Source organism: Clarias gariepinus, chromosome 19, assembly GCF_024256425.1.
Source record: "Clarias gariepinus isolate MV-2021 ecotype Netherlands chromosome 19, CGAR_prim_01v2, whole genome shotgun sequence".
Classification (NCBI taxonomy): Eukaryota; Metazoa; Chordata; class Actinopteri; order Siluriformes; family Clariidae; genus Clarias; species Clarias gariepinus.
Window position 1 is genome coordinate 15,194,026 of NC_071118.1, and position 26,730 is coordinate 15,220,755.

General features: G+C 39.8%; 1 protein-coding gene across 1 annotated transcript in view; it reads left to right on the top strand.

The window, feature by feature from the left end:
- The window catches only part of efna5a (ephrin-A5a), a 68,548-nt gene that overhangs the window by 30,850 nt on the left and 10,968 nt on the right, over positions 1–26,730 (top strand). Inside the window, exon 3 of the mRNA XM_053478512.1 lies at positions 23,689–23,981. Within this exon, the coding sequence (XP_053334487.1) occupies positions 23,689–23,981 (293 nt within the window). The remainder of the gene's footprint in view (positions 1–23,688; positions 23,982–26,730) is intronic.

Below are 26,730 nucleotides of genomic sequence, written 5' to 3' on the forward strand. Positions count from 1 at the left end.
GGGTTATCTTGAGACAGCGTGACCTTTGTGACATTGATAGGATTTTGCACACGAAAGAAGCACAAATATACACACACACACACAGCTAGGAGCAAATTCACACACTGGCTAGGTTTGCAATCTGTGTGTGTGTGTGTACTGCTGGGTGGTGTGTGGTTTTCTTTGAAGCTCTGGGGATCTCTGAGCAGACACTTTCATGATGTTTGTTTCTGCAAAAGCACAGAACTGACCTTGAGGCTGTGGCTGAACAAACGAGGGTTAACAGTCTCAACTTATTATATGTTTCTAGAATATTTTATGCAAAGCCAGTGATGCAGTCGATGTCCACTGGGCTCTTCACCAAAGAATTCCCTGGCATGTCAAAACGCATTGTCTGTGTGTTAGCATTAAAGTGTCTGTATCATGTCTGTGTTAGTGGCCAGATTTCAGATCACTGGACTCATCCCAGACGAATCTGGGTGTCTCCCAGCTTCTCAGTTTCCCTGACACTCGCCTCTCATGTGAGGCCAAACATGTGCTTTCTTTTAATATGGGTCTTATGATAACCCATATTGTCTTGGTCTCTGACGCTGTAAATAAAATAAACATCTCGGTTTCATTTTCAGCCAGATGGATGAGGTGTTCCTGTCTCTCATTATAAATCTTACGGGGATCTGCGTGGGCTGCCTTGAGTAACAACTTTCCCATCACTCGCACCAGACTCCAGACTTCCACTTGCCAATGGGTTTTTCACCAATCTGAATAATTTCATTCCAGTTGTAGGTTACAAATGAACTGAAACTCCGTATTTATACAGTACCATATGATACAGTATGATCCAAAGGTATGCATTTGCACATAGCAAGGTTTCACGTAAGCGTTTAAAGATTCCAGTGAGAAATGTGTGAATCCCGTCAGCACATTCTGGTTTGTAATCAATGTTAAAATTTTTTTTTTATTATTTACATTACATCAACACATCATCCAAATGTGATAATTGAACACAAATGAAAAAGAAGAATTTCATTGTTTAGATCTTTTGTAAGGAGTTAGTTTTACAGTTGGTTTTTATGCCTTATTACGTGGTTTTACGAGAAGTTTCCCCTCACGTCCCAGTCTGATTTGAACACCAAATCAAAATATTTGTAAAAGCTTTTTATAGCATGTATGTGTTATTAATAAAATGGCAAATATTATTTGATTGTTGGTTGGTTTACATTCTATGGTCTGTGGTTTCTTCTGTGGCATTTTGTAGTGTGGTTAATTTTACCAATTGCATTGCTGTATTAATTTGGGTATGGACGTTTTTCCCCTGCTTCCCCGTACGTGACCTCAGATAATGTCCACTAGCCCGCTCCTAACCTAAGATCTCATCTTGGAGTTTTTTTGAATTGGGTAATCACCCCACACTAAGAAATGAAAAACTGCAACACGCAAACAAGTGATAGAAAACCTTCTGAGTCATATTCTGAACTTTGCCTTTATTTTTTCCCCTGGATCCTTAGTGCCGCCCCCTAGCAAGATGCCGCCCTGGGATTCGAGATCTGACCAAAGAGAAGCACAGTCTCTGTTCTTTGTTTTGGTAGAGACCATGACAAACTCAGGGGCTTCCTTTTATCCATTTACTTTAACGGTCTATCTCATATTATTCCTCGTGTCTTAGTAGTCTGACCTGCAATATTTCTCTCCCATAGATTTCACTTTTAGATTCTCAAAAATACAAAACAAATAGTGTCCGGTACTGGTTCATTATAGAACATGGCTCTTAGTTCCCAATTACGGGACAATTCTGTGTTTTACTGGACGATTGGCAACTCTACTCCCTTTTAACACATGGACATTGTTCTTTTATTTACCAGGTTATCAACCAAAGAATATTAACACACATATTTCATATTTCTTACTGAAGAATCAGTCTGCACAATAATCAGTTAAATTATTAACTGATTTTTAAGCCTAATGTAAATGGAGACAATGAGAATTACTTTCATGTCGGGGTAATCTGCCCACTTTCTAGAAAGACTTATTGCTAGATCAATTCAAACTCTTTTTTCCCCTGTAACTTGCATAATACAGTCTAATTCACAAAGTTTTTTGCTCAAGAATAATTCATTTTTATTGACATTTTTCTCAAAAAAGGACATAAGTCTGAAATCATAGTCCTTACAAGACAGATTCTATCACACTAAGCACAAAAGGACAACCTTGACGTTTCATGTATACGTACTGCATTTCTTCTCAGTCTCTAAAAGAGTCTAGACATGCCAGAAAAATATTGCCAAAAAATTCTTATCTCAATTCTTCAAAAGTCATGGTATGTTGAAGCATCCTTGATAATAATATGGAACAGATATCTGTCCCATTCATAACACACCTGTTCTTTGAGCCTCAGCCCCAGCTCTGTGGGATCTCTGGAGCTCCGGCATCTGCGATATGTAAGTTTAATTAAAGAATCCTATTTTAATATTATTCTTAAAAGATATGCACCGGGTGCTGTACTTGTAAAGGCAATATCTGTTGAATTAGTGTTGATTAGCTACACAAATAGAAAGCGTTTGGAGGCTTTGTCATAAAAAGATGGCAGAGCAAATGCCGTCAGCTCCGTCTGGCATTAGGAGACACTGATGCTCATTACATACGCTGTTCATAGAGCAAACATTTCCGAAACCTGATGTATTATACGGTAAGATATGAACAGTGTGAGACAGCAAAACAAGCTTAACCATTTTTGCATTTTACCTCAGTTTGCCAAAGCTTTATTCGTGTGCACACAAACAACAAAACAATTTTGAAATGAAAATCAGTATATATTTATCTTTTGGAAGCTTTGAACTGTCAGTAACACTGGTTTGCTGTATTTGGAAGCCATCATGCACTTCAATATGTAGAAAAGTAATATTTCTGAAAGAAATTTCAGCAGTGAGATAATACTAATAATAATATTCTCTTAACTACTAATACCCCTATCTCACCTAGGCAGTTTTGCATGGTGGTCATAAGTACGGTTCATCATGATTCACTACGAGTTTTGGCGGAGTGATTAGGTTTCCATCTTTCCGCGCGTCGGTCCTTGCATAGTCAAACCGCGTAGGTGAGATAGGGGTATAACAGCAGGAATAACAGAGAGGGGCGGTTTATCGGGGGCGGGGCTTGTAGGACGACTTTCACACAAACACACACACACACACACACACACACACACACACACACACACACACACACACACACACTAACGGATTAGGAATGACTGCTGTCTGTATAACGGATTACATGAAAAAATTAAACTAAATAAATGAGTACTTAAATGGTGGACCTAACACATGAGATTACTCGTTACATCAAAAAAGTAATCCAGGTACACTAATGCGTTACTTTGTAGTGTGTTTCACCTAACACTGCTCAGAAGACACACGGTCATTTTGTCCACAAGAGACATGAGATATACGTGTTGTGTGTCGGAAGTTGTAGCGATTTATATGCCTGGTAATGTCTGCTATGTTGTGTAGCCTGATGATGGATTGTAAGTTTTTGTATGGTTTTTAATGTTTCTTGTGATTTTCAACAATATTGTTAAATAACAAGGTTTTTGTATGCCTCATCACTTTACCCCTTGTTCCAATTTGCTGCCTTTGACTCACAACAAAAGTATAATTATAGCATGAGTTTGCTATATTTTTTTTAATCCAAAATTTAACCAACACTATTATTAATACTAAACTGCATATTTACATACAAACACAACTATAGGCTGATTTATCCATTGTGACAAAACCGTAGGAGGTGGAGGTTAGTTTTTAAAATCATCAAAAGTTCAAACTGATATATAACCAAATAATATTTGACATTGCACAAAAAACTGCCAAAATGGAGACATCTCATTTTTCTGTCAAACTGTCCATATCAGGCATGTGGTCAAAGTGGGCAAGGCATCTTAATTTTAAAGGGCGAAGACATGTAATTGATCTAAAATGTACAAATAAATGTGTGATTGTACAAATTTGTCCATATTAGCATTCCCTACAAGCTATTTCACCTTTTTAATTGAACACACACACAGGCCTTTTTCAAGTTAAAACTTTACGCAATGAGATTTGTACATTTAAAGTCCGTCGTTTGGAATAATTAGAGTCCCGAATAATTTTCTCTGGATAAGTATGGATTTTCAACTCAAGGCCATTGATACTGTTTGCCTTTCTGTCATGTTATCTGATCCACTCACTAAACTGTCACTCTAAATCCTCAGTGTTTGTTCGAGGCTAATTCTGTGCTACTCCTTAGCATCACGCGCAAATGAGTGGCTCGGGCCTAATCAGCAGTTGGATTTGTAGGTTTACAGTAGCATCCCAAGAGACTGTGCCATCTACCACTCTGACCTTTGCTGTGCTAAAGTCTGCCAGGTCTCAAATGCTACTCATTGCTGCACGACAGCAGTGAGTCGCATCTTGCACCACATAGTGCGAGTGCCAGCCCTTAGCCCCCCCCCAATACCACCACCCCCACCCCCCACCCCCAGCTTTTCACATACAAAAGCAATTACTCTGGTACTTCCTGCTTGTTTCCCTTAGCATGGGCAGAGTAAGCTGAGCCTTCATTCTTGGAGGAAAGGGAATACATGGTACAAGGTATATAGTCCTGGCTTTCCCGCTTATTCTCCTCTAAAACTGCTCTGAAAAGCCAATTGTTCTCCTGCCAGCTTCTGACTGAGATAATTACTATGTTTAGCGCAATGTCGGCCCCATACGAGCGCCTGGGGTTTTTATGTGCGACCTCTTTTGTTAATAGTGTGAGAACTTGGGTCATACGGTGGTATCGCAGTATCTGTTTGTTTGTGTGTCCCTTGATCTTACCTCAGCTAAGTTATTCCCTCTCCAACCTGGTGGCACCAATATCAGATGACTGGAACCTGTGCCAGCACTAGGTGTAGGTTCAGAAACACAATGGACTGTTATTCTAAGTCATGTGCTGCCAGGTACAGTGAAAGCAATTACTAATTTGATGTGTGTGTGTGTGTAATGTGTTTGCTAAGGCAATATTTGCATGGAAGCATGAGGGTGTTCACGCAAACGTGCTAACGCAGCTGAATCCACATGATAAAAGACAAAAAAGCTTTCAGGCAAACATGTTGCATCTTCATAGGCCAAGATAAATCCTATAACAGCACCTTGGGCAATTGAAACACACTGCACGCTCTGTCCACTCTGTCTGCAGAGAAGGAGGTGGACTCTGAGGAAGAAAGAATGATGAATTAGTTTGTTACCATACCATGTGCTTTTAATGAAAAGCTGCATGCGCATTGTTATCTGTACATTAAGGGCAGGGAGGTATGAGCTCATCAGGGCATGACTTTACTTCTTCTGGTATTCTCTGTCAGCCCTGCTAGAACCTGAGAGCTGCTCGATTGACTCCTTGTTATCCGAGATCTGTGAACCACTGGCAAAAAGATCAATATTTCATAAGGATATGCTTTTAATCTCGATCGCCCGCCAGCGCATTGGTGAGGGGCCAGCATGTCTTTTTCAGGGATCGCGTGTATCTAACCCTGTCAGCTGTTGTTCTGACGGTGACAGGCAGTGGCTTGATAATAATGATAGAGTATAGGACTGAACTCTGCAGGAATCAAAGCAGCTTCAGACAGCGAGTTGTTAGAACTCCTGTAGTGCAAAGCTAGACTTTTAGGCAACCCACTGAGCACGAAGACCTCTTTGCCAGACGTTTATGGTTCGTCTAGATTTTGGTCACAGTAAAAGATTTTAATACATCTCTAAGGGATGTAGAAAAGACTGCGACTGTGGTTGCGTCAAACTAAATACGGAGCCAAAAAGGATTTGTCTTAAGGCAGACCAAGACTTCCTTAAATGGGTTAATAATAAAGTCTTTGCATGGGCCAGTTTAAATAGAATAATTTAGCTAGTATTTCTGTCTTTAGGAATGGGCCGTACTGGTCGAAAAATAAGCATCTATGCTCAACGGATTCTTACTGAGACTCGATTTAAACCAGGAAAGCCTGCCTTACCATGTGATTAAGAATGTAGAATAATGTGAAGTGTAAACCCAGTTCCTTCCCTTTTAAAACCCAGTTCTTTGCCTATTTGACTTTTATTCTATCAAATAATTTTCCTCTCACTTAACCATCTCAGCATGAATTCAAAACGAGCAGAGCCATAGATGGTGACCTTTTTTAATATCACTCACTCTGTCTTCTTGAGTCATGTTCATATGTCCCTCTTTATTAAAAAAAAAAAAAAAAACACACATTTGACTGTAAAAAAAATAATGGAAAATATCAGAGAACTCAAGCGGGGTGGATGAATCACTGACCACTCTGGAACTGAGCTGCACATTTGGTTACCGCAAGGTTGCAGCGGTGCTTTGTGGCTACAGCAAAAGCAGCCTGGCACACATTAATCCCTGACTCGCAGAGGAGGGAGCAGGGCGGGCGAGAGAAGAGCCCGGTGTCTGTCACTCGCCATTAGAGATGCTGCTTCTGCTGCTTGTCATCTCTGGAGCAAATTTATTATCCTTTGCCCCGTTAGGTTAGTGCCTGCAAAAAAGCAGAATGCAAGTGGATAGGGGTCCTGATCAATTCTGCTGAAGTACTCTCCATTTGGCTAATGGGTGCGGTGTCGTTAACTGCTCTTGCTGAGTCAAGTGTCACAAACTCATATTGGATTTTATCGGAGGTGTGGGAGTAGGATGTCTTCCTCTATGTTTTTCTTTATCCTGCCCATCCTGCTGCTAATAGCTATCTATAGAAAAGTATAAGCTTTGATTTTAATGAAATAGTACAAAAAGAGAAGTATAACTAATGGTCATTAAATGACCATGTAATCAATCAGCCAAGCCATATTTGAGGATCAAATTTGTTTTTTTTTTTAATAAATTTAAACTAAGGCGGTTTTTCCAATTAATCTAATAGCTAATAAATGTCAACGTGCACAAATTGCATGTTTAAATTCTCCCTAAAGAACCAAAAATGAGGACATAAACCTTATTCTAAGTGATTTTTATTAAAACTTTAAGGGAATTTAATACATATTAAAATGGTCAATTTTCCTGTTTTAATTGATGGTCTAACATAGCTATTACCGCTGCACTGTTGAATTTTGGATTCTACCTGTCTTTTTACCTTTCAACAGAATTCAGCAAAGTTTCAGATACCGAACAAGACATTTTTGGTGTGTGAGGTTTGCGTCTTTAATCGGAAAATCCAGCATTTTCTAACCAATAAAACAACTTTATCTCCATTCAGATATTTTTGTAAATGTCTGCCCGCACACAAACAATTGCCATAGGTTTTAGCCAAGTAGTAATAAAAATATTTTTAGATAAAATAGGATTCCTTTGCTTTGAGATGTAGATTACAGAAATTTTTATCTGCAACACAATGCTAAAGAACTATTTACAGAACATGTTCTTTAATATTTCTCTATTTAAAGCCAAATTGCTCATATGCATAAATTCCTTTACGGGGGAGTTGGGGGTATACTGAAATGGCCGTGTGCTCATTCTGCCAATTCAGTAAAATAACAGCTGTTTAAATGTTTGGCCACCCAAACAGCAGTGGCTGAATAATGGGATGGAAATATAATAAAATACAGGAAACATACTGAAGCTTCAGAAGCCTCTCTTCTTTCCTCTCTATCTTTTTTTCTTTTATCCGTGTTTAAACGCCCTGGGCTCAGGTAAAAGATTGAGCTGCTACCAGTGTACTCTGTTTATATAATTGGTTGGGAATGTTGCGGGACCATAACAGACTGTCTTTGGGAGCCTTAGGAAGAATTTGCGTCTGATGTCTGAGCTATCGAGTTCTGAAATCTATCATGTGCCAGCATGGCATGTACTTGCACGTTTCACGCAACCCTGATTCACCCAAAAACATTGAACGCTCATGGCAGCCATCTGTAGCACGTTATATTCATTTGCTAGAATCATGTGTGAGTGATGTAATAAATAAACGGTTCATCGGTGCACACTAACAAGGCCTGTTGGATTAGGAGCTACCTTTGCTCTGTGTGTGTGTGTGTGTGTGTGTGTGTGTGTGTGTTTGTGGTGAAGGAGACCAGCAGCAGAGCATGGATGCTTAAGCAGATGTGGGCCTGCCGGAGGCTCATCCGCTCCCCTCCTTTATACCTGCCAGATGGAGGGATATTGATGGCCAGCCACCGTGCGCCGGCAAGCGGCACACTCATTAGCGGAGCACCAGGGGTAGAAACTGAGAGAGATAGAAAGCGAGACACAAAACAAATCTCTCATGGCTCATTCATCAAGCAGATCCACCGCTTGCCCTCCCTGAACTGAGTTTGAGAAAGTGGAAGGGAGTGAGAGTGAGAATTAAGTGAGGTGTACAGCATGAGATACAGTCTACAGTGTAAAGCTGATGAATCGCTCGTCCCTCCCTCACCTCTGGACTTTATTTAAGGACGCAACTGAGGACCAGACAGTGCAGAGACAAAGTGTGTCAATAATTCCTGATCTGTGTTTTTGTTAGTGGATTAGGGAGGTTTGGGAGGCTGAGAGAAGCACCTGCATGACACTGAAGTCTTTGTCCCTCTGGACAGCTTTGCCCCATCTGTTAGAATCAGAGGCACTTTTAGAGTCCTAAAAAAGGTCTTTCTTTTCACCAGTTACAATTCATATGTCAGAACTCTGAGCTTTAGCCGATACCGGGCACCGATCTGATACTGAGGCATGTTTTTGTGGACATAACGTGAACTATGGCTACTATAGAGTCTGCACATTCACATTATTTTCACAAAATAATTGCTTATCTTTTTAAATGCATTGCATGTGTGGAGTGGCCAATGCAGAAAGACATGATGTAAAATAAAAACACAAGTCAAGTCATCTTACGTACAGTAAATATTTATGTCAGACTTAGCTTTGGAAAAGTGTTTCTTTGTTACTGCGTATTGTATGTGGTTGTATATTTAGTTTTATTTGTTCACATGCACATATGTTTAAAAATCTAAAAAAAAAAAACTATATCAGATTAATAGCATAAATGTAATGAATAGTTCAATTATTGGGCAAAACTCTATTTAGATATTGAAATGTCTGATAAGTAAGAGGACCTGTAGTATTGTTAAGATTGAAATCGCTGGCATCATTAAAGTCAAACTTAAAATTCCATGGGTACTTACTCACTCACTCACTCACTCTTCATCTATATCTTCATCTTCATTTACGCTTTATTCTGTATACAGAATTATGGGAGGCCTGGAGCCTGGTCAGGGTGCCAATCTATCACAAGTCACACATACTGTAGATATACTAGAGATGTTCCGATACCATTTTTCCCCTCGTGATACCGATCACAGAGTACAGAGTACTGATCTGATACCTGAGTGTGTATCTGTATATACAGTTGTAGATACTACTAGTCCTATATTCATTGACAGAATTATTTTATGCTCTGCTTTAGATTTATCCATTAATAAAACATGAAGAAGTACATATAGTGAACTAGAGTGTTATTATCTGACATACATTTAACAGTATTACTTATTTTTGAAAAAGAAACTGAACTTCAACATCTGAAAAAAAACTTGCAGCCACAATTCTAACACTGTAAATTGAAAAGGTATTTTAGTATTTTTACAATATAACTGTATAAAAACAGCGGAACAAATAAATCTAGGAATATAATGGTATCGGATCGTTACGTGGACTCAAATACTCACCGATACCGATGCCAGATTTTACTGTGGTATCGGCAGCATTTCCGATACTTGTATCGGAATCGGAGCAACCCTAAGATATACACACACTTACATACTACAGGCAATTTTTGGAATGCCAATTAGCCTAATCTGCATGTTTTTGGACTGTTGGAGGAAACCCGAGCATGCAGAAGAAACCCAACAAGCACAGGGAGAACATGCACACCACACATTAAGCGTGGTTGTGCTTGACCATTTCTAGATAACATGGACATCCTGATCTCCTTAAGTAAAACAAATCCAAACCTAAATGCCTTAATCAACTGTAATATTGCACAAACGTTATGTCTTTATTACAAAGGCATGTCAAATCAGAAAACACAGAATCAAGTATCTGTGTGATCTGATGCCCAGTTTCAGATTTTTTACTGATGTATTCTCATTTCATTATTATGTTTTTGAAGAAACCAGAAACCAAGAAAATCACCAGTTGGAAATTTCTAGTCACCAGACCAGATGATGATGACATGCCTGTAAATTCTTGTCTTGTCACTTTGCAATGCCTTTATCTATTGTTCTCACACTGTGTTTAATCGATTCCCTCTGGCTGTGAGAGGAGGTGTGGACTGATCTAGCTCAAGGGCAGGGTTTGGGCAGTTGTTGTCCTCTCTGAGACCTGATCAGGGCTGGGGGAGAGAGCAATGCTCGAGGGTGAATGGGGGTGGGACACGCAGAGGGATGAGGCTAATCAGCCTCTGGAATTCCTGACCAGCCCAAGGTGTCTGTCTGAAGAGATCGGCTGTCAACGCGGAGGGTCTTCTCCCAGGCCCAAAGTGTTCCGCAGATTAGACTCCCACATTCCAAAGATAGAGCGGGAGTTGGTCTTCCTCTAACGTGCTGTAGCACCAGAGCGGGAGGACTGCAGAAACAGGAGGTGGGCTCTCTAAACCCAGATAAGGGTATCTCAACCTCATGTGCTATGGACAGTATCCATTTGTGTAACATCTGAGGTTGGGCTCTGAGCCTGACAACTTGACTGCATCTCCATGTGGAGTGGGTGTCTGGTTCCACCTTGCAGGAAAAGGAGCTACACCTCATTGGGTGGAGGTGGAGAAGGAGGCGTATTGATGAAACTGCCAGGATTGTGATTCACAACAGGAAAATGAATGCCTTTCTGTTTAGGCATATTTTCACTTTCTCAATAATGACAAGCCGAGCGTTTGCGACACCCACTAATGTGCTGTCTCGACGCATTACGGGGAATTCCTAGCCGCTATTTCAAATGCATGCTCTAAAACCTTACCCTGGCAACAGAGTCTACACCTTTCAACATTGGCCTGTCACCACACAGCACCCTCAATCTGTTATTTAGCCTGCAGCAAAACACAGTAAGGCTGGAGCTAGTTTAAAAAATATTCCGAAATATTTACACCTGGATTGGTTACAGTACTCCATTGTTCTGCTAATGCATTAAAAATAGAGTTTTCTCCATCTCACTCTCTCTCTCTCTCTCTCTCTCTCTCTCACACACACACACACACACACTCACACACACACACACACACATTCTGTCTTAGTTGTATCCCTCTAAGGCTGCAGCCAAGCCCATTGATAAAACAAACATGCTTTGTGACTTTCCTGTTAACTATTTCCACATCATCTTAATGCTCACTGTCCCCAGTGCACACATCCCTCATGGATGATCTACCACTGTGAATATGATAAACCTCGTGTCAGGACAGGATTATAATCATGGATATCAGGACCTGACAGTTCCTCAGTGTGAGGTGAGCTTAAGCCTCCTTACATGTGAAGTTTTTATTTGGAAACTTGTCCGGCTCTCACAGAGAGGAAAAGAACTGAGTGCATCTTATGTTTCAAATCCTCTTAGATGAGGAAGATGATATTTCTGTGAAAAGGAGATGATCATGTTTACTCCAAACAGCAGCACTCATAAACCTCCTCAGGGTGGCAGGGAATTCCTCGAGGAAGGAAAGACTTGACGAGATGGTGAAAGCTAGCTATGGACTTTTAATTGGCCTAAACTAAGATTTTCTGATGTAATGCACATGATATCGTATAACAGCTCTTCTTCTTGGTGGACAATGGCAGGAAGCCTCAAAGTTCTTCAAATTTAGCCACTGAGACTTTTACACCTACATAGAATATCTCGAAAAGTAATTGCAAGAGCATGATCCTAAATCTGAGTTTAATACTAAAAACCTAAAAAAAAATATTTCAGCTTTGAGACTCAATTTTACCAAACAGATTGAAATACATTAGAAGCTACTGTATATTACCCAGTTGTGCAACATTTACATGCAAGATAAGACATGTTTTAGCTATTCTTAGTATGTAGATGATCGCTGTTAAAAATGGTTCATGAAGGTGCTTTTGGATGGTAAATCATTTTAACTAAGGGTATTTTACTGTCTCAAATGTAAACACCCAGAGAATGGTCAGAGAAGTTTGTTAATTATTTATTTATCTTGATTGATTGCTTCATTTTTGTTCCAGGTTGCAGTAAGGCCAAGGCTTATGGCAGACAGGCACTGTAGTATACACCGATTAGCCATAACTTTAAAACCATTAACATTAAAATCACCTAGGTTCCATTGAGGTGGCTCTGCCTCCTCAGGGCGTGGCTCCGTAGGAGCTCTTTGGGTGTGTTTGGTGTCTGGTACGAGGAAATTGGCCTTGGATCCTTTGGTTGTTGTAGGGTTCCAGCTGAGGCCTCTGTGGATCGAACTTGTTTGACCAGTGCATCCTATGGGTGCTTAATTGGATAGCGATTTGAGGAGTTTGGAGGCTGGGTCAGAAGCCTTCAGCTCTTTGCCTGCTGGATAAAAAAAAACATTAAAATCTATGGCGTAATTTGGTTGCCAGTTTACTTACTGGTATGGTTTTGTGAGGTGAGAGAAAGCCAGAGAACCTGGAGGAAACCTTCAAGGCAACAACGCTATTTATTGTACCATCTTGATTTATGTTTTTCCCTAAGTGGCAGTAAATGAATTCGCTTTGCTTGAACTAGCAATTGAATAATGCCTCTCCCTCACCCCTGTTGTCATCAATTCTTGGTACCAGTGACACAACTGAATCAATACTGGCAATCAAGAAAGCACCAGTATATAAGGACGGTGAAGTATGACTGTAGCAACAGCTGTATGGGTGTAGACCTTGTGACACCAGGTTTTGGGTGAATATTGCATTTTTGTAGAGAGAGAAAAAAAAAAAGCAACATTTTTGTCTTTCATGCTGCCATCCTCTCATTCTTTGGTAAACATGTGCAGCTGCTTTCATCTCCTTTTGTAAAGCAATCTGGAATCCACTAAGCCCTCTCCTTTTCTGCCCCTATTTGCACTTGGATTTGTAGGGAGAATAACCAAATCTTCCAGTGCTTTGTGTGATGTTTGTGTGTGAGGAGCTCACTCTAAAAAACATGTTAAATGCCTCAGCATGACCTGTCGATGGAAGAAAGACTTGGCAACCATAGCAGTTTCCAATGCAGCAGTGTGAAAGACCTGCTGTTAACGCTGCGGCGCTATGAAAGACTCATTAGGGACTACTGTTCTCTTCTGCTGAGGCAACAGCTTTCTCGCTGAAAGATCCAGTGCAATGCGATGAAGGATTGAAGGACACAATGACGTCGCATTGAAACGCAAGTTGCAGCCACCTGCATGTGAATCAGATCCTGAACACAGAATTTACTGTACCATGCGGAAAAAAAAGGACATTTCTCTGGAGGACATTGGTTTCCTTAATAGAAACCTGACACATCTGTTCAGTGTTTATAAAGCATGATCAATCTTTGCTGAAAACAAAACAAAAAATGTAGCAAAAAAATAATAAAACCTTTTAACAACGTGCACATCTCTCTCGTTGTCATCTCCATTTTGTGGCAGGGTTTGACAGTCCCCGGCTTTAGCAGGAAGTCTTGAATGAAGAGAAGCAGAAGGAGGCCAGCAACCCACATCCAGATGGTGCTAAATACTGATTAAACCTTGGATTTTCGAACCCCATAGTTTTTTCCAATTAGCCGTTGTGTAGACAACAAGCTGAAGTGCCTGGGGATTGGAGAGGCCCCCCCACCAGGCTTTGTCACCTGACACTTCCCCCACGCTAACAACCCCATAAGAGGCTCTTCACATGACTTGAAAACATTCAAGTGGCTGAATTTCAGAGTGACAAGTGTGAAGGGACAAGAGCCAGCAGGCACAGATGAATGCTATGCATGGCAGCACTGAATGTGGGCCCAGCTTTTTTTTTTTCCTGCGTGTTATTTATTGTTGCATTTGTGTACGTGGGTTTGTGTTCCCTGCTTTTTTGTGCAGATACTGATCCCTCAGAGCCTTAGCTATAGTTATGTGGTCGTTTCAAGTTTCCCACCATTCAAAAAGACCACCAAATGGTTTCCTGAGCTGTATTGTATCTGTGGTTTATCGCTCCCAATATACTCTCCTTTGCTGCTCACAATAAGGATTTTACATCTTGCTTTGGATGCGTGTGGGATCAATTTTTTTCTTTTTTCTTTGCTGAATCAATGCTCAACTGCTTTTCTTTAGCACTGAAAGAGGATTAGAGAAAGTGCAAAATCATCAGCAGACCTCCGACCGTGCTGCAGAGCTCCTCAACCTCAACCTTTCTGAGTGTTTCTCAGGTATTTTTAAAAGCATTCAGCCCAAATGATGCTTGTCAGAGGTTATTGAACAAAGCATTTTTGTCAAAGCATTATGAGAAAAAAAAAGGTTCAGATAGATTAGGACTAGGAAAACAAAGAAAAGGCAAAGATGACTGTAATTGACCAAAAACCTAGATGCATTGGACTCTTTAGTGGCTGTTCATCATGCTTCATTGTTTTTTATACAAGACTTGATTCCAAATGTGTAATCTGATTTGATGAGAGGCATTCCACGAGTAGTGATATACTGTAGCGCATAACAGCATGTTGAACTATATGTATCACCCAGTCAATCACTCACTCTAGGTCGCCAACTCAACTCTAGTCCCTTCATTTGAGGAAGGGTATGTTTGGTCGGAGCAAGCGAATCATAATCTGATGATATTAAGTTAAGAACTGAATAAAAAAGCATAAAAGCAACAGCAGACTCAAGGTTGTTCTGTTGTACTAAATATCACAATGGCTGTGATGTTGTCGGGACTCGGCTTGTACCTTATTCCTATGGCCGCATTACAGCTGTGCTGATATTCAGCACAACAGCACTCTTTTTTTACTGTGTTATGTTTTCTAGCAGAAGGCATACTACATGTTTGTTTGTCAAAATTTTGTGTGTCAAAATACTTGGCCAATAAACCTATTTCTTATTCTGAAGTTTAAGAACCCCTCAAAATTCAGTGAGTGCTCTGATGATTTCCCCACACAGGACACAATGCAAATGGGTGCTGATTTCCTGTTAGTCTTTTTATAATTCTATGTCTCTTGATTACAAAGCATACACTGTTTTCTATTCACAATTTGCATTTTGTTTCATCTCTTTGAGATAATTTCTTCTTTCATTTGCATAGTACTGACTTAAAATGGAAAATTTGTCTTATTCAAGATTAATTTATTATATTCTAGTGTGGCGGTCCAAAAGTGTGGTTAACAAAAGATACAGACCCAGCATAAGTTGGCTAAGTAATATAGATTCTGTGCTAAATTAGGTTACAGTACACTTACTGAGTTTGTAATTTTTACCAAATTAAAAAAAAGTAATTTAAACAAAATGCAGTTACGCCATGTTAATGATCAGGTATCAATGCAATATATACAGTATTTTATGTCCTAAAAATACAACAACATCCTAACCACTCAAACCATCAGCATGTAAACCACAGCAAAATAATACTCGGATGTAGCAATATGAATCACACAATAAAAAGAAAGGAAAGAAATCTTGCACCATGCTGCAAGAATAAGCACCTTTGCATTTCCATTCATTTTAGAAAGGAAATATAACCTGAAGCAAACACATGCAGGCGCCCACTCCAACTCTAAACTCCGAGCCGGAGTCGAGGGTGGACGAGCATCTCTCTCTAGGCCTGGAAGCCGTTTTGCAGTGGAATGAATAAGCACAGATTCTTTCTGTTAGGTCAAGGTTTGTCAGTCAGACGTAGGCTGGGACTGTTTTACCAGCAGAAACCTCAAGCTTTCTCGATTGCTTCATTTTCCCACTTAACAGTTTATTGATTTTACGATTCGGTTATTAGCTCTTTCCAAGCATTATGAGCTGCTGAAGTAAAGCGATATAATTTATATTTTATTAGGATTTTATTTGAGGCTTCCAAAAGCACTTCATTTTGCCCTGAGGCAAAAACAAAGCAACAATTATGCCAATAAGAGCCAGATGCATTGGACAGCAGTGACAGCTTAGCTGCAGAATCATAAAGTCAAGTTCCCATAAGGTTTGAGTTGACTGATTAAGCTTCAGAAAACCTGACAGACTGGATATGTTTTTGTAATGTGTGTATATTGTGATCGTCCCCTCCTTAGAATTAGAATTTTGTTAAAGAACTACAAGTTGTGTCTTTAATAATGTTCCTCTTTGTTCATTTCCTTTTCTTTCCTTTCCATTAATTTCCCATTTTTTTCTTTCATTTCCTTTCCTTTCTTTTTATCCTAACTTTTGCCTTGGTCCATTCCTTCCCTGTCCCTCTTGCTTTTCCTTCGCTTTCCTTTCCTTGTCCTTACCCCTCCCTTCCCACCACAGCCACGTACATGATTAAACTGAAAGTTTTTTTTTTTTTTTTGTGATTTATTCCAGACCCATAAATAAAACAGCCATTGCCAAATATTTAGCGAGTAGACATGGGTTTATTTGTGATTAGAGAGGCCAGGAACAACATTAATGTTACAGTGGAAAGAGTTAGGGATGCGCGGTAAGTACAGTACTATAATAAGTAAGAAGGAGAGCTGATGCTTAGAGCCAGTAACACAACTGTCAGATCTCCATTTCTCACTGTGCGTGGGCCGGATGAAGCCCTGCCGTGCCTGTCACTTGACTGGCCAGTGTATTAATACATAGCGTCGTGTGTATGTGTCAGCCTTGCTATCTCATCATTCTGCTCTGTTCTGCCTGCAGGGCAAGGCCATGCTGTAAGTCTGTTAAAGTGAACAGCCACAGAATTTGTGGGCTAACAATAGAGCGGGAACTACTGCATGGCAATAACACTTTACTGAGGCAACATGGTAAATGTGGTGGCGTGCAGTTTACTGAGTAGGACTAATCGCTTTCGTCTGGATGCTAAATAAATAACTGTGTTTATCTGGTGCATTACAACCCAGTATTAATGTTCAGTTGAACTCAGTTTCATGTCTAATAAGCTAATCAAGCACGGCTATGATGATAATATGTTGGCTAAATGTCCTTCATCCTCATCAAATAAAAATAGCCTGAATGTAGATTTAATATGTTTCTATTACCGGCTGCAATTGAAGACTTCAAAACAAATACCACAGCAATTGCAGTGTTTTGAGCTGGGGTATTATCTTACGATGTCAATCATGCAACCATGGCCCATGCAAAATATTTTCTCAAAAGAGCTTGTTGAACTTGGAGCCATTGGGTCAGGATGTAGATATGAGAGCAGGATTCTGTGGGTTTGCACTAGAAATGACCGGCTCTTTTTAGAGACCATAATGTGTTCAGACCTGGAATGCACTTGAATCAGAATGAGATCACAAAAGCAATTGTCAGAAACAGGTTTTATTGTTCAGGTACTATTTAGATAATCTATTCCCAGCAAAGTCAAGTTTGGGATTGGGAGGATGGCGGGGGGTTCAGCACTGCCTAGGCACAATTTTGTTAATGTGATTTGGCAAGCCTGGTTTATATTATACCTTACTTAATGTAATGTGAATCTCATGATAATGGCAAAAACAGGAGAGGCACCATAGCTTTCTCCCTCACGGTTGTGGGAAGGTCTGGAAATTTAATGTAAATGTGCCTTATGTCTGAAGGACAGAAAGGTGTCAGATCTTAAACAGCTTAGTGACGCCAGTAACGTTATGTACCCCATGCCTGAAAAAAGCTATCAAAAAAATAATTGCAAGTAAACATCTTAGTATTATGCATGGTAGTTGCCTACCATCGCTTTATAAAATTGTTATATATATTTTTTTTATATTTGTGTATGCAATGTTAATGTTAATGACATACTTCTTTCTTCTCCATATCACTGTTAGACAGCCACAAAAGATTTATCAAATCTCTGATGTAGTCCTTTTTTCCCTAATTCAAATAGAGGCACATCAATGTGTTTTTCATGTAAAGAGCAATATTAGCTTGTGTATGACCTCAAGTAACATGATCATATTCCTCAACGGCTAATAAATATTTATATGCGTTTAGATAATACATTACAATACATATACAAAGTAATTAAGATGACATTTTTAAAGGAATTAGACAGCTTTACTAGTTGTTTTTCTTTTCATGGTCATCTCTGTCTATTAGACAGTGCTCTGTTTGGAAGAAAGTGGGACAGAAGAAGAGAAAGCTAATTTATAGGCAGGTGATCTGCTTTATCACCTACCATCAGATGGAGATGGTAAATGTTGGTGTTTATGAGGGAAGTGTGAGTGACCTGCCCAAGCTGGGGACAGAGTTGACTTGGCTCAGAGCTGAGGAGTTGGCTGCCAGACTGCAGTGTGGCCATGTGGTCCATTCTGAGCGGTCCGAAAGAAAGTCAGTTGGTAGTTCCTCAGGAAATGGTGGAAGTTCATCATCTCAGGTGACATCTCTGAATCCGTGTTTCTCAGGTTACTGAAATGGTTGCAAATGCAGAAAAGTTAAAGATTAGTTTTCAGTCAGTGTCCTAATGTTTCAGTAATTCAATCTTATCATCTGTGGTGTATGATTTATGGTCACCTGTGAAAAGAATCTGAATTTCATTTGCTAAAATTGTGTTGCATATTCTTTCCAAGTATATTATGCAAAGTTGCTGAATTTAATATGTAAATGTGTGAACGCTTCAGAAATTGCCCCATTAAAACACTTTTCAATTAGGTTTAAGTTGGCCTTGCACATACACAGTACAAATTATGAAAAATGCCCACTCTCCAATGCCTGTTTTTCCTCACTATTTTATAAACTCTGGTGTAAAGTTCATGTGCCCTTACTACTCACAAGGTTTTTTTTCATTATGTTAAAGTCTCAGCAACCTACAATGAAAGCAAGACTTATTACACTAGATGCCAAAAAAGCATGCCCATTAGAATATTAGGCCACACCCATTAACACAGTTCTCAGATCTGTCTCATAGAATATCTATAGTTACTTTCCACCAAAGCCTTTGAGTGAACTGTGAAAAATAGTGCATGGTTGCAAGCATGTGTGTGTGCTGGCCGAGGGCCCTGTGGGCCAGCCGGCCAGCTGATGGAGGAGGTTTTGACAGACTGTAAGGGGAAAGCCTGGGCAGGCCAGCTGAGATTGAGGGCACCAGGTGTCTGGGGCCTTGGCATGCTCGGCATGCCGAGGGCGGACTAAGTTTAGCTGTTACATTACGTTACATGCAATGTTTTTTTTTTTGTAGCTGCCGCATTTGTTGAAGATATAATGGTCTGTCAGCCAGCATGTAGACCACCCTCTCACTCTCTCAGTGCTCATTTTGGATCTGCCAGAATAGACAGCACCCATCCGCCGCAGCCTATCGATCCAGGCTGGACTTTTTAAAAACACCTCCGCAAGGCATTTTCGGTACATGTGTCACTGCTGACATTTTTTCGAATTGCACATAAATGGCTATACACTACAGAAAATGTGTGTACTTTGTTGATATGAATCCATAGTTTCCTTTACTTCAATTGATTTGCCATTGACATGACAGTGCTTGTGCAACACTCTCTGTCCAAGAGGTGTACTTCTACCATTAAGTTAGACTACTCTCATATTAGCCCATGTTGTTAATTTGTTTTTCTAAAAGGACAATCTGTTCTTATATGCTAGGCCAAGAGAAACAGCTTTTCACTGATTTAATCACACTTTCTGTATCTTAGTGCATAACCTTTTTAGACGCCCCAAAGATGGACGAACCAAGGGTCGCCCTTTTTATCTTTCACTGAATAATAGTGCCTCCATTAAAATAATAAGCACTCCATGACCCCCTAACCTTTGTGTCTGACCTCACAGGGGACTCTATGTTCATCATTCTCTCTAGAGTGTGTTTTGTGACAGGCACTATTTCTCATCAATCTAGTTATGGGAGATTGATAGACCACTGAAATGCTTCTTACTTACACTGTGCCACTCTGGGTAATGAGTTTTTTTTTTGTTGTGCAGTGCAATATTTCAAAAGGGCACAATGCTAGTGAAAAACTCAAGGTACATGGTCTGTGAAGGAGCTTTCATGTTTGTTGTAAGCTTAACAAGTGAGACTGTACCATGGAAAGTGTGCATGGAGGTCAGCTGCCAAAGTGGCATGGGTTATTGTGGGTTGGTTTTTGGCCCTAAGGGTTAACCAAGGTGGAAGTCCTACTGGGTGGGGAGGTGATGAGTGACACTCTCCATGCTCACTATCGCTAATCACAGTGACATGAGAATGGCCAGCTTTACCCACACCATTCGGAGTACCATCCATATATCGCACATGTAAAACAAATACCAATCTCACTCAGACTGATAAAGCCATTCCCACTCACTCACTCACATTATCCTTACCTCAATTGAGATAAGGGATCAAGGGGTACCTCAAGGTTCTGTGCTAGTAACAAGAAAGTTTTGAGGTCAAAGGTGATCCTGTGACAACTAAAGATCTATTGTCTCTTGAGATTGTAAATTCAAATCCCAGAACTCCCACAGAGTCATTGCCCCTTAGAGGTCATCGGTTTAACCCAAGAACTGCCACTGTTCAACCACTGTTTAACCAAAAAGGCATCACAGGACCCTCAGCTCCTCAGTTTTGTGCTTCATTAGTAGTCAGCCTAAGCTCAGTGTCACTTTGAATAAAAGCATCTGCCAAATAAATTAATGTTAATGTTAATGTCATACTTCTTTCTTCTCCCTATCTCTGTTAGACAGCCACAAAAGACTTATCCAATCTCTGATGTAGTCCTTTTTTCCATAATTCAAATAGAGGCACATCAATGTGTTTTTCATGTAAAGAGCAATATTCCTTGTCACTGTGCATAGAATTCCAAGAATGAGTCTTTGTTCCATGGGAAATGCACAGAACAAGGGAGCTGTCTTATTTATTCATTTTTTCCCCTCCACCTTCATCTGCCTTTTGAGGCTTTTGCCAAGTACGCCCAGCACGGAGCTCTGGCAGACTATTGTGTGGGTGTAACGTTAATGCTTCTGGACAGACATTTGTTTGGAAGCAGAGGATGAGTGATATGTGAAGCGCTGGAAGATGTGCCTTCATGTCCTCTGGGTGAATGATGGGCCAACTGTGCAAGATCGCTCTAGGTCTGCTCAGGGAGCTGTAATACGAGATGGAGGCCCTCCATATGTGGCTCTGAAAGGGCCAACGGGCCAACAGCATAGCTGACCTGTACCCAAGGGAGACCTGTCAGTAATCATCTAAAGAGCTCCCTCTAGAGGCCTGGGAGATTAAGCGCTTATTGAGTGAGAGCAGGTGGGCTGAAGTCCTGAACATTAAGCTCTCATCGCGGCTTTATCACAGATTGCTGTGTGATGATCAGCCCTTCTCCTGCTGTCTTATTATGGCTGGGTCTGAAATGTCATAGCATGCATACTACTCATACTATTTCTCTTCCAATATTACAGCTTACCTTTCCTTCCATGCTTTCCCTGTCTCTCTCCACCACTTGATTGCATTTTTTTTTTTGGAGTTACCTATGAGTTACATTAACGAAATAAAACCTCAGTATAAAGTGTGTCCTGTATTGTACTTTACAAATAAAAAAATTTAAATGTCTAATATAATCGGTTTTATCAACTGAAGTAGAAACATTGGTTCACGGCAACAGTCTCAACAATCCAAGCTTCAACACATTGTTGAATGTCAGGAATCTGACCTTGTGGTGACCTATTTTCAAACATGAAAACACCAGGTGATTTTCAGTGCTGAGCTTTAACAACCAGTCCTCTACCTTCTTTTAGATAGTTGCTTACCCTGGTCATCAGCTGTCCAACCCACATGTGTAGGAATAAAGGCAATGCTTTGCTATGTTTCTGTATTTTCATTAAGTAGCGTTGGTAGATGAACACTTTCTTATATCTTAATGACAAATGTAGATCGCATTGTGTGCCTTATTGGCCAACTGGCATCATCACCCTTTAGCAAATGAGTATAAAAATAAATTAATGTCATGATGATGAGTTGTTTGTTTTGTTTCTGTAGTTTAATGGGGTTGGGTTCTCTTCATGAATCACCAGAGCACAGCATATGGTCACTGAAGGCATATACCAGAAGTGATGTGTACTTCAGTGTGATGATGAAAATGTTGCAGTGTGAACCTTAATCCTTTGGTTTATTGATTTTCTTATATATGGCAAGTCAATCTTCTTTACTTCGGGCTGTATGGCTCAAAGAGCTAAATAATCCTTTGCTGTTTGTTTTCTGTGATTTTTTCGACACAAATGCTTGCCTCAGTGACCCAGGAAAGACAACCGCTGAGTATCCTAGAGTAAAAAAAAAAAATCTTTTGGGCTTGCTGTCCATAATCCTCTGTGACAGCCGCAAAGAAGTGCTGATGGACAAGTTCATGTTGTGCTTTGAATGGGATCATCTGTTCCTATAATTTGAAGCTTTGATTGGAGTATTGAATGGTTAAAGCAGAGTTTCCCATCATGCAAATCGCTGCATTGGCGTAATGTACACCAGGTCAGTCAGCGGAGCTGTCTCGAGGCTCTGAGGCATATGTTGATGATGTCTTGTCAGCGCCTGCCTCAAGCCGAATCGCCCTTGCAGGAAATATAACATGTTAATGATTTGGCCAAGGGAATTGCTGACTTTTTTCTATCGGTAACCTGTAATGAATGGAAAGGCACGGAAGAAGAAGATAAAAATCTAAACATACCTACTGGCTTGTCACAAGCAGGACCATGTAATGTTTAGTAAAATGCATGCAAAGTATGATTTGGAAAAAGAAAGTTTAATTTAAAAGTATGGGCAATACAAAGTTAAAAGTTGAATAAGGCGTTTTTCAGCCTAGTTTTTGCTTTGAGTTAGGATAAAGTAGCACTCTAGTAAATAATGGTCCTTGAATGTAGCTTTACAAGTTTTATGCAAAATGAGTTTGAGAAACACATTCGTTCACACTCGCAAACAGCAGGCACAATCAGTATTCCAGTGGTGCATGTGAAATCCACAAAATGATAATCCAAGTGCTCTCGAGCTCCGTCTGGGCTCAGTGGTCTTTTATTGTATCTAATGAGTAGAAATCTTGATGTCGATGCCCCAGCAGAGCTACTATCCACAGCAGGATCTCAGCATTAACCTCACATTAGTTGTGAGCTTCAGGGTCACCGCTGGGTGTCTGCTTACTCAAGGTTCTTTTACTGAGTTTAAAATCAGAGGATTACCAGATGCATCCCTCTGAGCTACAAAACACCTCCATCCCACATTGTTTCCTCATGCATGTCCAGGCACTAGTATATGATTCCATGCTGTAAGCAAGCAGAGAATAGCTCTGAGGCCTGACCCAGTTCAACTCTACTGCAACCTTATATGGTGCCTTGGGGAGTACAAGTTTTTTAAATGCTTCCTTGTTCTTTGTTCACATGTCTCATCCCCCTCCGTCCCCCCGTCCCCCCAATAGTCCTGCTTGGTTCTTTTATTTCCACAATAAACAAGATGTAAATCTTGGATTTGCAGGCTGCTTTGGCATATGGAATGCACATCATTCCCGTGTCTGAAATTCCTCTGAGTCTCATTATTCAATTTGTCATATTTTGCCCTTAAAAGCCTCATAATTTCAGGACTCTTTAAAGCTCCAATGTCAAGGATAGGATTATTCATTTCCCCACTCCTCATCACCACACATGTTTTAGATTCCTTCATGATGTATACAAATCGTTATATAAGATTGATCTTCCTCTGTCTTTCTTCTAGTAAGGTGTTTTAAGTTTATTTCCCTTTTTTTTCTCAGATTTTATCGATCTGACTACCACCTTGACGTGTGCATCAATGACTACCTGGACGTCTACTGTCCCCACTACATGGACTCTGTGCCAGCAGAGAGGACAGAGCGTTACATGCTGTACATGGTGAACTACGACGGCTATAGCTCCTGTGACCACACAGCAACGGGCTTCAAACGCTGGGAGTGCAATCGGCCCTACTCTCCCAATGGGCCTCTTAAGTTCTCAGAAAAGTTTCAGCTCTTCACACCATTCTCGCTGGGCTTCGAGTTCCGACCGGGCAGAGAATACTACTACATATGTAAGTATAGTCAGGAACTAAACCACAGTAACAGGCATAATACAGGTACATAGCAGGATAATTATGATTTAAGAAAAGTAAAACTATAATAATAATAATAAATGCAACTAAAAAAACAGCAGCATTGCTTTCTCACAGCTCAAGGGTTTCTAGTTAGATCTTGAGCTCAGGCTACTGTGTGTGTATGCAGTTGAACATGTTCTGAAAATGTCCATGTAAGTGTGTGGATGAGTGAATACATACTGTAATGCATAGCAAAACACTGACATCCCACTCAAGTATATTCCAACCTCATCGCCCAGGAGAAGGCTCCAGGCTCTGCTGAAACTCTGGGCAAAATAAAGTGGTTACTGAAGATGACTTAAAAAGTACAAGTAAAAAGGGGCACTACAAAAAATAAAACTGAATCAAACTATTGTATATAATGTAGCCAAATGTATTAGGTCATTCTAATTATATAAGATTACCATAAACCAAATGTACGATTATTAAGGGTGTTTCTAGAATTGATAACTAATATCAAGCGTATGATTGTCATAATGGCTTATTATGGCTTACTTTCTAGAGATGAATTAAAAGTAGCAAAGTAGCAAAATGATATACCAAATTAAACATATAGAACATGTTAAACATGTCTGGAATTAGTTTTTTTTTAACATATTATATTAATTTTATTATGAACAGGAAATTTCCATTTAGAAATTTTTTTTTTTTTTTGGCTGTGGGGAATGTTAAGGCAAACTGAAATGATTATTATTATATATTTTTTTTATTTTGTGTTTTCCATGTGTTTTTCCATTTTGGTAAACTATGGTGGACTATGCTGCATCTAATTTCATTTTGGTAATAATTTTGCAGTACTGTAAAACACGTTATCAACATTATAATATAATTTAGTGTTTTTAGCAAAAATAAATACCATTTAATTGTATTTCTTTTTTTTTTAACAGGAAAGTTTGGCCTTATAAATATTTCGTCTGCAAAATCCAGTTTTGTGAATCGATATGTTATTGAGCAGTTTTGGTTTTTATAATGCATTAGTCGTGACCTCATGGTGCATGAATAATTTCGGGATAAGCAGTTGATTCCAAGCAGCAAAAAGAAAAGCTGTTGGTGAGAATAAGTCTGTGCTTTACCAATCCTGACAAAACATACCGAAACGAAAACATGAATCATGATGAAAAACCTTCTTTTCCTGTAAGGGGTCTTTGTTACAGCCTCAAAGTTTCAGCTTTCGCATGCTCGCGAGAGGCCTCTTAAAAACAAGCATCTAAACCCATGTTTTTACAACTGGAGTCAGATCCCTGTAGAGCGAAAGGCGGAAGACAAAATAAGACGCAGGAATGGTCTGACTGCCTGGACAGCTCTGGCTCTAGAGATAACTTCATTTATGCAGGCTCACACAGGAGATTTGGAATTAGCATGATTCATCCTGATGAACTGACAGATCATGTGGGTACGTCAAAAACAAAGCAGTTGTGCTTGTGGCATATAAAAGGAGCAGAGAGAAGAAGAGAAATGCACAGTAAACAGCGATTAGGTGTGAGGTTACTGCAGATCAGTTATTAGTTATCTGTTTTGTTTTGTTTTTTGTACATGGCCAGGTATGAAAGGAATTGCCACAATGAGCAAGGAATTGCTCATTATCCTGAGACTTTGAGTGAGAACAATAGGACGTGTAACCAGCTGAAATGTTGGAGCTGTCAGGTAATCGGAAGGTTTTATAGGAATAGGCAGTGAGAGAATATGAGCCTGTGCAAAGCCCACAGCTCTTTCCTTTGTGACTCAGTTTTATGACTCAACAGTTGCGGACTCGCTTTAACAAATAGCCTGTTACTCCGACCTACAGATGCAACCGAAGGGAGGATGAAATAACAAACAATCTGTCAGCAGTCAGGCATTTTTGGCCCATATTGGAGTGTACAGTGGAGTGTTAAGGTAATCATACACCCACATAGCAGAGAATTTAATTTCAAGCAGATAGCAACTGCTTAGATTGCAGTCAAGCAGATCATATCAATGCCAAACATTTCAGAATTGTTTGTACAAACGAAAGTGTATGAATTAAACAGTTTTGGACAACTGGGTTACTGCAAGTAGCAAAGCTATTAGTTGTTCTTAAATGTGTACTTTTTGTGCTGAAATAGTGCATCATTATTGGAAATGAGGAGTGATTCTAGATCCAATTATTGTCATATATGCACTGTCAAACATACATAGTACAGATATTTATTTATCTAACATTTAACATTGGAGAAAACTTTCTTTGTCCTTAAATGGGCTATAACTGGGCTATAATTTTTAAGGCTTTTGTCTGCATTAATAGCATTATTGAATAGCAGAATTGTTCCATGTTCTCATTCCATACACTCATCATCTATCTGCCTTCATTAGTATGGCTAAGAGTCTAAACTCTCCATTTTAAAATCTCCTGTTTTAAACTGGTAAATAACAGTTTAGATATACTGTGTAATAAATGCTTCCTCCACGTGTCAGTGTGTGTGGAGTTCATATTGTGCATGTTCTCCCTGTTCCTCTGGGTACTCCAGTTTCCTCCCACAGTCCACAGACATGCAGATTAGAATTAATGACATTTCCAAATTGCCTGTCAATGATTGTATGAGTGTGTGTGCATATGTGCCCTGTGATGGATTGGCACCCTGTCCAGGGTATACACTGCGTTGTGCCTGAAGGCTCAATAATTAATGAATAAATGTCACTTTGAGTGCATGATAAAATAACGTTTTAT